Source organism: Mastigoproctus giganteus, chromosome 8, assembly GCF_048544385.1.
Source record: "Mastigoproctus giganteus isolate SK-2022 chromosome 8, ASM4854438v1, whole genome shotgun sequence".
Classification (NCBI taxonomy): domain Eukaryota; kingdom Metazoa; phylum Arthropoda; class Arachnida; order Uropygi; family Thelyphonidae; genus Mastigoproctus; species Mastigoproctus giganteus.
The window spans coordinates 151,059,752-151,077,906 of NC_143582.1; the positions used below are offsets into that span (position 1 = coordinate 151,059,752).

At 38.2% G+C, this 18,155-nt stretch overlaps 1 protein-coding gene across 1 annotated transcript in view; it reads left to right on the plus strand.

The window, feature by feature from the left end:
- The first annotated feature begins 379 nt into the window (after positions 1-379).
- mRpS2 (mitochondrial ribosomal protein S2) overlaps positions 380-18,155 on the plus strand; it is a 47,842-nt gene continuing 30,066 nt past the window's right edge. Inside the window, exons 1-2 of the mRNA XM_090379823.1 lie at positions 380-415; positions 4,411-4,521. Of these exons, the coding sequence (XP_090235949.1) occupies positions 382-415; positions 4,411-4,521 (145 nt within the window). The 5' untranslated portion in view covers positions 380-381. The remainder of the gene's footprint in view (positions 416-4,410; positions 4,522-18,155) is intronic.

The following is an 18,155-nucleotide window of genomic DNA, read 5'->3' on the forward strand; positions in this document are numbered from 1 at the left end:
AAAAAAAATGTCCGAGTAACCCTGAGAGAGAGAGAGAGAGAGAGAGAGAGAGAGAGAGAGAGAATGATGATATCCAGCTCAGAACCCTGGGTGTGCCAAGCCCATATCACCAGACGTGAGTCCCTGGGGTGATTATGAACTAAAACTTTGCAAGCTTTAATTTCGAACCATTTGCAAGGGTTCAAATTATTGAATAAAAAAAGCGTATCCAATTAAATAAATAAAATATATATACTATATATATAGAAGAAAATGAATAAAGCAGGAAAAGAAATAAGAAAATAGAACGCAAGCTATTTATATTCATATTTATTTCTCATTTAGTAATAATTTTTGAATTTTAGCTTTAAAGGCGGTAGATGTCGCTAGACGGAAAAACAAATGGCTAATTTCACGTCAAGTAGTATCTTGTTTAGTAAGTATTCTGTGAGAAGAGACGTGTTTATAATTCTTCAAGTGTGATGATTCGAAATCAACATTATTACGTTAGCACTATTTAGTCATTGTTTTTATTTCACGGTAGCTAATTTTCAATATGCATGAGCAATATGGGTCTGTTAATGACTGTATCGCTGGTGAACAAAGTTGTACGGTACAGTCGAGTAAATTGATGTTTTCATCGTATACAACACTTGTGAATACAGTGCAATACGTAACATTGTTCTTAACTTTTTTTTTTTTTTATCATTATCAGCCATATGGTGCAAGGAAGTCTGAGGCTTTTGCTGCACCAGGCAAAACAAATTTCTGAGGTACTCTGAGAGAGAGAGAGAGAGAGAGAAGGGAATCACTAAGAAAGAGGGAAGAATGGTGATATCCAGCTCAGGATCCTGGGTGTGCCAAGCCCGTACTCCCCAGATGTGAGCCCCTAACTTTACAGTAAACACTAAATTTCTGATTTCCAGTAGAGACCAATTTCCAGTAGTAGTACTACTACTACTACTTCTTGAAAAGGGCACTAGAAGCATAAATTTCATGTCTTTTTTTAGGTGTCCTAAAAAGTCATGAAATTCAAAAACAATGACGAAAAAAATCTGTTATTTAAATTTATTGTAATATAATTTTACATTAACAGCATATATAAATTATTCATATTGGAGAGACTGATGGGGCAGCCTGCACCAATGAGGGTAGGTGCTTCATAATGTAAATAGTCACTTAAAACTGTGTAATTAGGTTATTATAATTTAATATATTTATATTTAATATATATATATATAAATTTACAATGTTTGTTTTAGATATAAGGTTACACCACTTAAGTATATGTCTGCATAATCCACGTATTGTTTGATCAGCTTGCTTGTTTTGTTGGATGAAAACCCCAAGTTTCTGGGAAGGGAAACCAAGTAGTCTTAATTGAGACAGACTAACTTAGTTAATTGATACAATGTGCTCATTGATGCAGTGGATTCATTCATACCAGCAAAAGTGGTTTGCTGCTTTACAGTGAACAGCTTTCTTCCTTGATGTAGGAAATGTTATCACCACCACCAATATCACGTTGAATGTTACAGTTAGAAGAATGTTGAATATGGGATATAAGACTTTCTGTAATCTGTTGTTAAGTTTGCTGGCATGTAATCTTGATTTGGGATTCTACAGTGGAACCTCTATATTCGTCATTAATCCGTTCCTGAGGGACAGACAAATACTGAATCAGATGAATATAGAATCAATTTTTTCCATAGGAATTAACTATAATTGGAATAATCTGTTCCCAGCCCCGAATCTGATACATAAATAAATAAAAATTTAACCAGAGCTTTACCTTTACTGAAGAGCGATGTTGGCAGAAGCTGAAGAGGAGGGTAAAGGAATTATTGTTTGTTTAAAAGGGGAGTCGCCTTCCAGTAAAACATCATTTAACTTCAATTCTTGTGATCGGTGTCTTTTTTGTCCCTTTCCCAATGATTCACTAGCACTCAATTTAGCAAAGAACCTGTCCAAAGTAGCCAATCACATTATCATTGAATGAATTTATAATTTGATTAACTACGGCAATGTTCATGTGCCTCTTCTCGACCATACTCTGCCTTTTTGGCCCAATTGGACTGCATTTCCTTAATGTCAGCAGTTGGGATGCTGACTTTACTTGACCTTTCCTCCTCTGATGAAATTTCCTCCACTGCTTCAGCTTCCTGTTTTTTATGAAGGTCCAACAGTTCTTCTGTGGTGAGCTCCCTTCCATGGTCCTCCACCAATTCGTCTACATCCTCACTATCAACTTCTAATCCCATGGACCTGCCCAGAGACACAATTTCATCAACAGCAGGCTCTGACCCGAAAACTTCAAAGTCTGTTTCTCACACACACTCTGGCCACAATTTTCTCCAGGCCGAGTTCATTGTCCTGGAAGACACTTCTCCCATGTGTCTTATCAATTATCCTCAAACAATGGAGGATATTAAAGTAATTTTTCCAAAATTCTCTCAGTGTAAGTTCTATCTCCAACGTCACTTCAAAACCTTTGAAACAGGGCTTTTGTATAAAGTTTTTTAAAACAGGCAATGACCTGCTGATCCATAGGTTAGATTAGAGGAGTTGTGTTTGGTGGTAGATATTCAATGCGAATAAAGCTGTATTCCCCTGCCAAATTGTCTTCCAAGCCAGGGGGATGAGCAGGAGCATTGGCCAAAACCAAGAAGGCCTTTACAGGTAAATTATAACTTTCTAGATAAGCTTTCACACTTGGGGCAAACACTTCATGAATCCACTCCAGGAAAAACTCTTGTTACCCAAGCCTTACTGTTAGACCTCCACATCACATTTAGTTTACTTTTTATGATATTGTTCTTAAAAATTCTCAGCTTTTTTGAATGATAAACGAGCAGTGGTTTAATTTTGCAGTCCCCACTAGCATTACCACACAGCAAGAGTGTTAATCTGTCTTTCATTGGTTTGTGTCCAGGCAATGCTTTTTCCTCTTTTGTGATGTAGGTTCTTCTAGGTCTTTTTTTCCCAGAATAGGTCCGTCTCATCATAATTAAAAACTTCTTGAGGGATAAATCCCTCAGTGTCTACGTAGTTTTTGAAATCTTCAACAAACTTTTTAGCATCTCCTGCATTCGAGCTTGAAGCCTCTCCATGCTTAACTACACTATGAATGCCTGGTTCGCGGTGCCTCCGTAGCCAGGTGGGCAGGAGCAGCAGTGCATAGCACACACGCTTCTTGATTAGACCAGGGTTCGAGCCCGTGACCACCAAATACGGAGGATGCGGAAAGGTCAGGGAATGACCGCCGCATATCCCCGGAACAATATGGCCTTAGTTGCTAATGCTCCTAAAAACCAAAATAACAACAACAGCCCAGTTCACCTTTTAAATTTTTTGAACCAGCCCCTACTTGCCATGAAATCACTGGTTCCTGGGTTCTTTTGCTTCAGGTCATCATATAACTGCCTTGCTTTTTTGCAGATGATAGATTTTGAAATACTATGAACAGCCATTTGCTTTTCAGTAATCCATATTAATAACAGATTTTCCATGTCTTCTTTGTATGTTTGTGATCTTTTAGCAGCAAGAATTTTTACACCTTTTGCCACATCAGCCGCTTTAATTGCTGCTTTATTTTTAATTATGCTGCTTTGCCATAGTTCTCGGCATGTTAAATTCTAATGCTAAGTTGGAAACATGTATTCCACTTTCAAACTTAGCAATGATTTTTTTTTTCAACTGAGTTGTAGTTCTCACAGCTTTCCTTTTTGGTTGTTTTTCTTCACTACACTTTTTTGGGGCCATGGTCACTTCTTTTTACGAAGATAACTGCAAAAAATTGCAAAATTAAAAAAATTTTTTTTTTAGTCTTGCACAAGGCAGATATCATATGGGGCTGGCTGACTGTGTGGGTGATTGTGCGAGGCCAGGATGACCATGTGGTGGCTGACTTTTTGTGACGAAGATAGAGGTTCCACTGTATTAGTAATATTTCATTTTTATACTCTGGCATGACCACACAGGTCAGATGAGTTTACAGCTAATCATAGTAAGAATACAGTCATTAACTGTATTTAGCAATCACAGTCAACTCAAAGGTTGTGTGTGTGTGTGTGTGTGTGTGTGTGTCGGCTACATCAGGTTGATTATTTGTTTCAGTCAGGCAACTACTTATAAAATTGGCCATATATGAATAAGTTGCATTTATAAGTAGTTGCTTAACATATTGAAGTTTCAGGCAACCTCTCTAACCATTGTTGATATTAAAAAGCAGATGATTGATGGAATGATGATTAATATGGTTAATGAATGAAGGCATGTTATTACTTAAAAATTTGGAAGAAGTATTACATTTAATACAATATATATATATTCACATTTTTCATATCATCTAAATGTTAAATAATCATTAAATTTTTCAGTTTAAATAAATTATTAGTTTTGTATGAATTTAAATTTTGAAATTTTCTGCAGGGTTTCTCAGAAATGGAACTGGCATGACCTACAAACGGCTAATAAATGACAAAGCAAAAATATTATGTACACAGATTTCTCAACCTAAAGAAGATCAGAGCACTACAAATGGTCTGTATCTCTTCCCAAAATTTGCTTTTAATATATTATATACCTGTTCACTTTGTCTTTTAAAAGAATTGCTTGCATCTTCTGATTATAATTTATTTATTTTGTGGAAGATTTTCAGTAACAAGTTTAATAAGCTTCTTTCACACTGTTGATTCTGATTATTTCATTAATTACCAAGAAAATTGCTGATATTTTTGGTTAGTTTTTTTAATTATTACATACCATCTTGATGGTTTTAATATTGATTAGGCAAACATCTGTATATTTATTCTCATTTTTTAATAAATTTTATAGATTTACATTAAATTATCCTGCATTAGAACTAAAGCTCAAATTTTGTTTTTTATATATACATTATACAGTACCTGTTATTCTGAGTAAAAAAGTTCACATAAACATGTGTCCAGTGCTCAATGGATACGGAGATACAGCTGTTTGAAACTGACGTGCACAAAGTCATTATGAGAGGTGTTAAAGAATGATAAATGACTTATTGTTTGTATTTATTGACTTTTTGAATGATACAAAACACAAATAATTGACAAATTTTTAACAGTTCACAATAAATGTTCAAAAATCCCACCATCAACCTCAGTGCACTTTGCAACTCTTGTGGTAATATGACATGTTCTTCTGAGGTCGTCTTGCCATTCCTTTATGAGGGCAGCAGTATCCAAAATGCAAGTGAGCAATTCGTCTCTTGTATTCATCTTTTCTTTGTATACTGTGCTTTTCATCCATCCCACAAATAAATCTAATGGCGTGAGGTCTGGAGACCTTGGTGGCCAATGAATGGGACCACCACGGCCGATCCATCGTTGAGGGAAAGCTCGATTTAGGTATTGTATCACCAGATGGGTATAATGTCCATCATGCTGAGTGTACATACCAATTTTTGTAGCCAAGGAAACATCTTCCAATAGTAGTGAAAGTTAGTTTTGCAGAAATTCTAGGTAAATGTGCCCTTTAAGAAGATTTTGTAACAAAACAGGTCCATTCAACTGATTGTCGATGATATCACGCCACATTTACAGAGAAGCAATGTTGAAAATTTGTTGTACAGTGGCATGTGGATTTTCTTCTGACCACCCATGAGAGTTATGAGTGTTGTTGATAATGTCACATGTGAAATTAGCTTCATCATTGAACAATATTAATGGAATTAATTGGCGATTGTCATTTACCCACCAACAAAATTCCAACTGCTGGGCGTCTTCTGGTTGAAGGTGTTGCATCTGCTGTATGTGAAATGGATACAAGCCATGCTCACATAATGTTCACCATACTCTTGTCTGTGGAACATCAATGAGCGTAGAAATTCTTCGTGTGCTAATAGTAAGACTACGTTCTACTGACAGAAGAATGTGTTATATTTCATCCATACTTTGTTCATTTGCATGTTCAGAAGAAATATGAGCTCTGGGAACTTTACCAGTCTTATGCAGTTTGGTGTAAACACTTGAATCCCTTATTCTGCGGTTAGGAAATCGTCGACGGAATTCTCTACAAGCAGCAGTAGCACTTCCACCAAAAAAACTGTAGACAAACACCATATTGGCATATTCAGCATGTGTAAAGATGTGTGGCATTCTTAACACGTCTAACACAAAACAGCATCAGGTTATAACAGCTTCTTGGTCACATCTGATTCAGGGAGCTGTGCATGCCAGTTTTAAACAGCTGTATCTCTGTATCCATTGAGAATTGGATACATGTTTATATGAACTTTTTTGCTCAGAATAATCGATACCATGACCTCCCAAAATATTTACTATTCCTCTTGAAGCAGCCTGTATATATTTATATTATTTAAAATATATTTATTATAAATAATATAAATATAATAAGAGATGGAAGTGATTCATGCACTGCTTCTATTGGAATGAGCAGCAGCCCAGAAAGCAAATTACTATGGATTTCAGCAACTGCTGGGAGTCATGAAACAAGTAAATACATGGGCCATGGGCTGTGTTAGAGTAAGAACAGGTAATTTACAATTGCATGTACACCAATGCTAGGAGTATAGTAAATAAATTTGATGAATTTGAAATGCTGGTCAAAACATCAAAGGTGTATATTGTTGGGATATCAGAGATATGGTGTCACTCAGATATAAGGAATGCAGAATTGGAATTTGGGGAGTACAATGTGTACAGAAAGGATAGACAGGATAGGAAGTAAGGAGGGGTTATTCTGCTAGTTAATAAACAAAATCTAAGGAAGTGCATCCAGTTGACATAGATGGACAGTGCAATGTTGAGTCAGTTTGGTGTGACATAAGCACTGGGAAAACAAAAATGAGGGTAGACGTTTGGTATAGGACTAATGACTCTGATGAGTACAATGAACAGCTGTACAGAGAAATAGATTGGGCCAGTAAATAAGTGTCTTATAATGGGAGATTTTAACTTCCAAGATATTGACTGGAACTTGTGGGTTGGTCGCTCTTACACTAGCAAAGCCTTATGGATCTATTGGATGATTGTTTTCTACAGCAGAATGTTAGAGGGGCAACCAGAGGGAGTAACACTCTTGATCTGATTATCAGCAGTGATTATTCATGCATTAAGAATTTACAGGTAAAGGAGCCACTAGATGGCAGTGATCACAGTGTACTGATGTGGGATTTACTTAAAGATGTAACTACCAACAGGGGTAAAGGTAAGGTTTTTTTTCTTTCGTAAAGGTGACTACAGTGGTCTCAGAGGTTTTTTAAATTCTATACAGTGAGACCAGCTTATGGTGCCAACAGCAAATTCTAAATGGGAAGCAATCAAGGAAATAATCTTGGAAACTACTGGGCTTTTTGTTCCAACTAAGAAATAGTGTTCTTGGTTTAAGGCCATATGGATGGCAGATGAACTAATGAGACTCGTGGCAGAGAAGAAAAATACATGGGATGCATATAAATTATCAAGTGACCCAGAAGCTTATGGTAGATATAAGCTAATCTGTAATCAAGTCCCAAAGGAGGTTAGGCAAGCGAAGGCAGATTATGAGAAATCTTTAGCAAAGGATTCAAAGAAAAACAGCAAAGACTTATTTACTTATATAAACTCTAAAAGGAAGGGGATGAATCAGATTGGTCCACTTGATATTAGTGGGTTGACTGTAGATGATCATTCTCAGATAGCTGCCAAACTAAATGAGTATTTTGCATCTACATTCACACATGATGAGTTATTCAAGGAAGAGAAGGCCAGATGTTTATCACACTCTAACAGAATTAAAATGATTTTGTAATAACTGAGAGCAAAGTGGGGGAGAAATTGTTGAAATTAACCATAAGAAAGGCACCTGGAGTGGAGGGATCTATCCAGTTGTATTAAAGGAGGCGGCAAAGGAAGTAAGCAAACCTTTAACCATAATTATTAGAGCATCCTTCGACTCAGGGTAAGTCTGCATGGACTGGAGATGTGCAAATGTATCTCCAATTCACAAAGGGGGATCAATGGGTGACACGAGTAATTGTAGACCTATTAGTCTGACTTCTGTTTTGAGGAAAATAATGGCGTCACTGGTTAAAGAAGCATTGCAGGATCATCTAGTCAAGACTGCAGTAATAATTCAGACACAGCATGGGTTTGTTAGGGGGGAAGTCTTGTCTGACCAGTTTGATGGGATACTATGACATGGTCACAAAGGAGCTGGAAACAAAAAAATAATTTTGATATCATATACTTGGATTTCAGGAAAGCTTTTGATACTGTTGCGCATGGAAGACTACTGTACAAATTGGAGCAGTATTATATTAAGGGTAAGTTGCTACAATGGATAAAAGGGTGGTTGAGTGGGAGAAGACAGAGTGGTAATCAATAGACGCTGTTCTCCGTGGACTAATGTTATTAGTGGAGTTGCCAGGGTTTGGCATTGGGCCCCCTGTTGTTTTGTATATTTATCAATGATATTGATGAAGGTATATCAAGTTTACTGTCAAAGTTTGTAAATGATACAAGGTTGCCAGCATTGTTAATAACAGTTTATGACAGTATGCTGCTACAACAGGATCAGGTGAGGTTGGGCAGATGGGCTGAGAAGTGGCAACTGAAGTTTAACATTGGCAAATGCAAAGTGCTGCATATGGATAGCAGTACCCAGAGAAAAGTACCAGCTGGATGGTGTTACACTCAAGGTAGTAGAGAATGAAAGAGACCTGGGGATAATTGTGCAGTCAAATATGAAATTTTCTATGCAGTGCAGACAGGCTGCCAGATTAGGTCATGGGGGTGTTGTCTGTGATATACAGGAATTTTGCTAGCAGGGATAAGGGGGTGATTATTAACTCTTATATAAGGCAAAGGTCAAGCCACACCTTGAGTACTGCGTACAGGTCTGGAATCCTTATTTTAGGAAAGATGTAGAGTTGCTAGAATGAGTACAGTGAATGGTAACAAAGGCCGGTGACGGGAACAAAGGGTCTTACGAAGAAAGGCTTAAGCTCTGAAAATTGCAGCATTTGGAGACTAGGCACCTATGAGGTGATCTGATTGAGGCATATAAGGCCTTGAATGGATTGAGCAGGTTTACTGCTGATGGGATTCTTCCTCTTGCTCAGATTACAAACCTGACACTGAAATTGAGGAAAAAAAGTTGTTAAATAGATGTGTGGAAATTTGCCTGTAGCCAGTGGGTAGTTGATTGCTGGAACAAACTTCCATCAGCTATGGAAGTTGATAGGTTAAATAAATTCAAGAAAGAAGTGGACAAACTTTTGGAGCAAATGGATGAGTGAAATGGCAAGTTTTTTTTTTTTTTTTTTTTTTTGGCTTATGCTGTATGAGCTTTCTTTCTTGCATCATATGCCTCTATTAATGCCAATGCTAATTATATAAATATATATGTAATATCTGTATATATTTATATGCAGGCAACCCCTGTATAACATGGTATTTCTACAACACGATTTCACTCTAACACTATTGATAAATTGCAGCAACCCTCGCACAACACGGTGCTGATATAATATGGTTAGAGAATTGCAGCAAACCTCACATAAAATGGTATTTTTGAGCTTTCGTGCGGGGAAAACCTTGCTATTACATTGGATGTAATTTTTCAACATTTCCATTCATTTTTTGTGAATGCCCACCGTTAACTCACTAGTCGTTATGCAAAAAAAATTATTGGAAAATCCCCGTGTTAAGGATTTTCCAAAAATTTTGGAAAATCCATAAAAAATTGACTTCGAAGCGTGCAATTCGAGAATTTTAAGGTTTTTGTAAGGTTATTTTGGTTTTTATTTAAACGTTTATAAATTTTTCAAAGTATGTATTACTAAATATTGATCTTAAGAACCATATTGGAATAATTTCTTTGTTGTGTATTAAATTCCAGCCTTAAATTATGCCTAAGGAAAGTAAAAAAGCACCACTCAAAAGAAACTTTATCTCTCTAGAATCAAAGATATGAATTTTGGATCATCTTAAAAAAGGGAGAAATGTATCGTATGAAACGAATTTGGAGGAAATGGCATCACAGTTAAACCAAATCAATTCAGAGGATGATAGCACAGATGAAAATTCTTAAGTTCCAAATTTTACACTAAAAAGCATATGGGAAGGCATAAACTTAGCCAAGCAATTAGAATCTTATTTTTTGAATGGGGATCCTTTGACTGAAAGGAGCACAAAAAAGGAAGCTTCAAAAATGCTTAGCTTCATACCATGAAATTTACAAAGATCTATCAAGCAAAAGCAAACAAACCCAGATTACTGATTTTTAAAGAGAGAAGAAGATACATGAAATCTTGATGCTGCAGAAGAAAGTTCAGAAGGTAAAGATATTCTGCAACAGAGAAAATGTTCTATTTTGATTGTGCTTAGCACAGCAATGAAGAGGAAGAAAATTTAATGAACGTACAGAAGAAATATGAGCTCTGGGAACTTTACCAGTCTTATGCAGTTTGGTGCAAACACTCTTGAATCCCTTATTCTGCGGTTAGGAAATCGTCGACGGAATTCTCTACAAGCAGCAGTAGCACTTCCACCAAAAAAACTGTAGACAAACACCATATTGGCATATTCAGCATGTGTAAAGATGTGTGTCATTCTTAACACTTCTAACACAAAATAGCATCAGGTTATAACAGCTTCTTGGTCACATCTGATTCAGGGAGCTGTGCATGCCAGTTTTAAACAGCTGTATCTCTGTATCCATAGAGAATTGGATACATGTTTATATGAATGTTCATATCACATTGTGATACATACATATATTATGTATCACAGTTTGTGAGACATTTATTTAGTAATTCTTCTTTATCTTTGTCTTCTTCCTACGTTTATATGAGGTCGCCATTTCCATCCTTAATTCTTTTCCTCCATTCCTCCCTATCCTCAGCTTCCTCTCTCCTCCATACTCTCTCTTTTAAATCCTCTGCCACCTTGTCTTTCCATCTCAGCTTAGGTCTCCCCCTCTTCCCTATTACCTCCAACTTTTCACACCTCTTCTCCACATACTCCTCACTTCTTCGTTACACATGTCCAAAGCACCTCAACCTAGATTCCTGCATTTTTTTTACTCAGAGATCCCACCTTAACCATACCTCTGATGTAGTCATTTCTTATCCTGTCCTTCCTCGTCACACCACACATCCATCTTAGCATCCTCATCTCTGCCACTTCCATCTTCTCCTGGGCACTTGTAATTGCCCATGTCTCAGCACCGTACATCAATACGGTCTAACCACAGTTTTATACACTCTTCCCTTCATTCTACAATTTACTTTCTTATCACACAGCACCCCACTCATCTTTTCCAGTTCAACCATCCACATTGCAATCTATGCTGTATTTCTGCACTCAATCCTCCATTCCTCTCAACGTTTGATCCCAGATGCTTAAATTTCGAAACTGATGGTAGCTTTTCCTCCTGCAGTTTTATAGAACTCTCATCTTCTCCATTCAGTGCCATATATTCTGTCTTTGTTCTACTTATCCTCATGCCTCTCTCTTCCATTGCTTTCCTCCAATTTCTTCTCCACTTTTCTTTGGAATGGTTCGCACAGTACGATATCATCTGCGAACAGCATACTCCATGGTGCTCTACTCTTCACGTTTCTCACCAACACATCCATTATCAGATCAAACAGATATGGGCTGAGAGCTGATCCCTGGTGCAGTCCAACTTCTACAGAGAACCCCTCAGTCATACCTACACTACTCTTAACCTGAGTTACTGCTCCCTTGTACATTTCCTTCACAAGCCTTACGTACTTTTCTGATGCACCCTTCTCCCTCATGCATCTCCATACCTCTTGTCTGGGCACTCTGTCATATGCTTTTTCCAGGTCTATGAACACCATATGCAACTCTACTTGCATCTGCCTATACCTTTCCATCACCTGCCTTAAAGCAAAGACCACATCTGTTGTTCCTCTTCCTAGCATGAAACCAAACTTTTCCTCTCCTATTTTCATCTCCTGCCTTATGCTTCCTTCCACAGTTCTTTCCCAGATCTTCATCAAGTGAAACATTAACTTTATTCCCCTGTAGTTCCCACATTCCTGCACATCACCCTTTCCTTTATAGATTGGCACAAGTATACTTTCCCTCCACTCATCGGGTATTCTCTCCTGCTGCCACAGTTTCTCCATAAAGTCCCATAAGATATCGATCCCTTCTTCGCCCATACTTCTCCATACCTCTACTGGTATCTGATCAGCACCTACTGCTTTCCCCCTCTTCATTTTTCTGAGTGCACTTTTCCACTTCTTTCTTGCTTATGCCTTCCACTACCCTTTCATTCGTCTCTCCATCCTTGCTTATCTTGGGTTTTCCTCATTTAATAACTTCTTGAAATAGTTTTTCCACCTTTCCTTAACCTTCTTCTGGTCCTGTATCACCACTCCCCTCTCATCTTTTATCTGTTTTATAGACGAGAAGTCCTTTGCCTTGTCTCTCACTTTGGCTATTCTCATCAATTGCCTATCTCCATCTTTCCTTTCTAGTTCTCCATAGGCCTCGTCCACTGCCTTTGCTATTGCCACAGCCCTTTTTGCCTCCTTATTTGCTAATTTATATGCTTCTTTATCTTCCTGGCTACCTGTTAAATCCCATCTTTTCTTCATCTCCTTCTTTTGTTTTATCACTGATTGCACTTCCTCATTCCACCACCAAGCCTCCTTTCCCTCCGGCACCCCTTTCCTGATGTTTTCCCCAACAACTCTTCTCCAACTTTCCTTATGATACAACTATTTAACTTCCACCACTCTTGCACATCTTCCGGTAACTTTATTCCTTTTAGCACCTTTTCCCTAAACTCCTTCCTCAAACCCTCCTTTCAATCTCCACCATTTTATCCTTTTCTCCCTCTATCTTGAATATTTCCTACTTTTGTCCGCTGGAACCTCCCAATTGACCACAAGCAATCTATGTTGTGCAGACACACTTTCTCCGTTTATCACCTTGCTGTTCATCATTTCCTTTAGATGCCTCCTACGACACATGATATAGTCAATCTGGCTTGTCCTTTCCCCACTTTTGTATGTTATCAGCTGGCTTGCTTTCTTTCCGAAGCAGGTGTTAACTATTGCTAGGTCAAATGCCACTGCGTGTTCTACTATCCTCTCCCCTTCTCTATTTCTTTCCCCAATACTCCACCTTCCATACACTCTTCCTTCCTCTCTCTTGCTTCTTCCTAAATGTCCATTTAAATCGTTCCCAACAATCAACCTCTCTTTCTCAGGTTTTGTTATGACCACTTGATCCATTTCCATCCAAAAATTGTTTTCTTCTTCCCCACATCCTACTTGCAGGGCATACGCACATACTATTGTGGTCATGTGTCCACCCACTTCTAGTTTGATGCTCATAATCCTATCACTCCTTCTGTTAACCTCACACACTCCATCCTTTAACACCTTATCAACTACAATATACCTAATCCATTTCTTCCTCTCTCATCCGCTCCCCTAAAGAACAACTTGTATCCTTCACCGAGCTCTTTTAGTTATTACTATTTTTAATAAAAATTAAGTTTTCGATAGTTATAAAAAAGGACGTAATTTTGTTAGCTTTTGGAATGTAATCCCCCTTTTTGTACTGGTTGTTAGTCCCGTATAACAGTTTCACACTACATGAGCTTTTATAGGAACCTAACTACCATGTTATACAAGGGCCCTGTATATACAGGGTGTCTCAAAAATATTGGTACAAACGTTTAGGGGAGGTAGGTAACATCTAAAGGAATGTGACTCGCATAGGAACCCATAACCGGAAACGTCACTGTAAGTCAGTAGACGGCGCTGTTCATCAGTTCGTGAGAGGGAAAATTTCTGGTTTACTCATTCAAGCAGTAGTCGCCGCACAAAGAGCATGCATCGATATACGAACTGTGAGCTGGCAGACATGCACCTAGTGTATGGATTAGCAGAGGGCAATGGACGAGCCGCTCAACAAATTTATGGAGAATGCTTCCCAGACAGACATGTACCGGACCACCGTTTGTTTGCGTGTGTGCATCAAAATTTGTGCGATTATGGGTCATTTAGAGGTAATAGGAGTAGTGTGGGTAGGCAGACCACGTTTGACGCGAACTCCTGCCATGGAAGAAAGTGTGTTGAGTGCCATCCAGAGTAATCCTACTACCAGCACACGTGCCGGTACCTCTGCTGTAGGAGTGTCTCGTTGCAGTGTACAGCGTGTCTGGCATGACGATTCCTTACACCCCTTTCATCTCCAAAGGGTTCAGTAACTGCTCCCCCAAGATCTCCTGCACGTGTGGCTTTTATGCAGTGGTTTCTCCAAGAAAGTGTTCAAGACTTGAATTTTCCAGCCTATGTTTTGTTCACGGATGAGGCTTATTTCACTCGGAAAGGCTTATTCAATCAGCACAATGCTCATATGTGGGCTCACGACAACCCACACGGTGTATGCCCCCATGCGGCACAACATCACTTCACAATAAATGTGTGGGCAGGTATGGTCGGTGACTGCTTAGTCGGCCCATACTTGTTACCATCCCGCATGAACTCCGCTAAATATCGGATCTTTCTTGAACAAGTTCTACTAGGGTTACTTGACAATATTCCAGCAAATGTGAGACGCAACATTTGGTGTCAACATGACGGGGCGCCTGCCCATTATGGAAGTTGTGTTCGTGACCATTTGAACAGGCGTTTTGGGCGTCGATGGATTGGCCATAGTGGACCCGTTGCCTGGCCCCCATGCTCACCTGATTTATTGAGCCTTGATTTCTTTCTGTGGGAGCCCTCAAATCTATCGTGTATGAATCGCCTGTGGAGATGGAAATGGATCTCATGGTGAGACTTGTCTGCGCTGCTGCTACTGTCAAAGAAACTCCAGGTGTGTTCGACCATGTCTGCCAATCCATGCTGCGTCGGTGTCACGCATGCATCACGTCTCATGGTGGAACCTTCGAGCATCTGTTGTAACATCATGAAATGCATCCATCTCGTACTCCATTGTTAATATTATGTCAAATAAATGTTTGCCACAAATTACTGTCTTGTGTCATTTCTGCTTCTTGTGCCTCTGTCACTACTTTCCCGTGACATTTCCGGTTATGGGTTCCTATGTGATTCACATTCCTTTAGATGTTACCTACCTCCCCTAAACGTTTGTACCAATATTTTTGAGACACCCTGTATATAAATCTTTTTTTATTAAAATAAATTAATATATATATATATATATATATATTAATAAACAAATATTATATATATAATATTTACCATGGCATATATATATATATACCTGTCGATGACTTGTGTAGTTTAAGTTTTCTGCTGCTCTGGGATGTTTTCCATTTTTCTAATAAATTTAATTTTCTTCTTCTATTTAGCCCTGTTTATTTTTCAAGTACATAGAGATATGTTATATTTTTAAGATTACTGATCCATAGAACTTAATTTGTGCTAAAAAGCACACAATAGCATTGTCTGATCAAATTTTGCTGAAGTATATGACTATGTGCTGGTATAATCATGTGTTTACACCATTAGCTGAAAAAATATATCTGAACTTCATATATCAAATCTTTACATTGGTATATTTACATACAGGCAACCCCCCATATAACACTCTACTTCTACAACATGATTTCGCTCTAACATAACTGATAAATTGTGCAATCCTCGCACAACACAACACAATACTTATATAACATGGTTTTACTCTACATGGTTAGAGAATTGCAGCAAACCTTGCATAACACACTATTTTTGATCTTTTGTGTGGGGAACCCTGTTATTATGTTGGATGTCATTTTGATGTTAAAAGCGTTTTTACCAGCATTATTTGGAAAAAAAGCATTACAGTACCTAGAAATTGTCACGAAACCCAATACGCATGCGTTGTACTTGTTGCTGTAGTGATGTAACAAGTACAATGCATGCACCCAAGAAAACGATATTGTATGCAGTAAGTGCAGTGACACAACAAGTACAATTGAACAGTAATGTGCTACGTTATACCATTATATCAGCATAATGATTAATACGTGAGTGACTCTGCCAAAATCTAACTCTACATTCGAAGGAATATTGTGAAATAAAGAAAAGGAAGTTGGACAGAAATGTGAATCCAGATGAAATTCAACAAGAGTGTTTCATTATGCCGGGGAGTTCTCAAACTGCACCCAAAAAAACTCAAGCTGAAATAAAGAAGGAATATCGTGAACGGAAGAAAAGGAAATTAGAAATTCAAGCTATCCCAAATAATAATGAAATTCAACCACAGAGTTCTACTATGCCTGTTACTTATCAGGAATTTAAAACTTCAGCAGAACGGATGAAGGAATATCGTGCACGAAAAAAAGCAAAATTAGAAATGACTAATAATGAGATTCCTGATTACATCCCTATAGTGTCTACACGAGCTGACAGTGAGTTTGAAAAACTAGTGTACAAAAACCCATTTTGTAATGTTTGTGATCGTTTATGGTCTCAATTAGATTTGAAACAAACCATTTCCAACAACTTCATATGAATTACTTCAAAATGAATTTCATTTACAAGAAGTGAGTACTTTCATGATGTGTAATACATTGTTATACTTCATTAAAAGAGGGACAGAAACCAACTATGGCCACGTCAAATGGATTTATATATACAATGTATACTACTCATTTGCCTCTACTGGATGTTGTAACTGAGCATTTGATATCACCACGATTACCCTTTATGGAAATTTGTCGTTTACATTATGAACATGGACAATATGGTGGTGATATGCTATGCATTAGCATTAGTAGAGGCATAGGATGCAAGAAAGCAAGCTTATGCAGCATCAGCCAAAAAAAAAAAAAAAAAAACCCACTCCCATCTCACCCCTCCATTCATTCCAAATACCTGTCCAGCTCAGTCTTAAATTTATTTAGGCTGTCAACTTCCACAACAAAAGATGGAAGTCTATGACACCAATCAACTACCCACTGGCTAAAGGCAAACTTCTGCACATCTATCCTACAACTGTCTTTCCTCAATTTGAATTTATGCCCTCTCAGGTGATTATTCTGAGCAAGAGGAAGAATCCCATCAGCATTGAGCATGCTCAAACCATTCAAGGCTTTATACACCTCTATCAGATCACCTCGCTGGTGCCTAGTCTCCAGACACTGTAATTTGCAAAACTTAAGCCTTTCCTCGTAAGAGCACCCCTTTGTTCCATTCACTAATCTTGTTGCCCTTCTCTGTACTCATTCCAACAGCTCTACATCCTTCTTAGAATGAGGCCTGCAGACCTGTATACAGTACTCAAGGTGTGGCCTGACCATTGCCTTATACAAGGGAATAATGGTACCTCTGAAGCCAGGTGGGCAGGAGCAGCAGTGCGTAGCACACGCTTGTTGATTAGACCGCGGTTCAAGCCCATGACCACCAAATACGGAGGATGTGGAAAGGTCAGGGAATGATCACCACATATCCCCCCCCGGAGCAATATGGCCTTAGTTGCTAATGCTCCTAAAAACTAAATAACAAATAAACAAACAAGGGGATAATCACCTCCTTATCCCTGCTAGAAAAATTCCTGTATATCATTGATGAGACACCATCAGCTACTCTTCCAGACCATCTGCACTGCTCAGAAAACTTCATATCTGCCTGCACAATTACCCCCAGGTCATTTTCATTCTCTACCACTGTCAGTGTAGTACCACACAGTTGATATGTTACTCTGGCGTTACTGCTTCCTATATGTAGTACTTTACATTTGTCAATGTTAAACCTCATTTGCCACCTCTCAGCCTATCTGTACAACTTTTCTAGATCCTGTTGCAGCAGCATACTTTCACTAGTGTCCTTAACAACCCTACCAACCTTTGTATCATCTTGGACAAGATGATACAAATCTTTGTATCATCTTGTCCAAGTTTGATACAAAAGTATCAAACTTGGACATTAAGTCTGATATATCTCATCAATATCATTTATAAATACAGAAAACTACAATGGACCCAACACTGAACCCTGAGGGACTCCGCTAATAACATTAGTCCACAAAGAGCAGTGTCTATTGATTACCACTCTCTGCCTTCTCCCACTCAACCATCACTTTATTCATAGCAGCAATTTGCCTCCAATGCCACACTGCTCCAATTTGTGCAGCAGTCTTCCATGTGCAACAGTATCAAAAGCCTTTCTAAGATCCACATATATGTGATGTAAAAGTTAT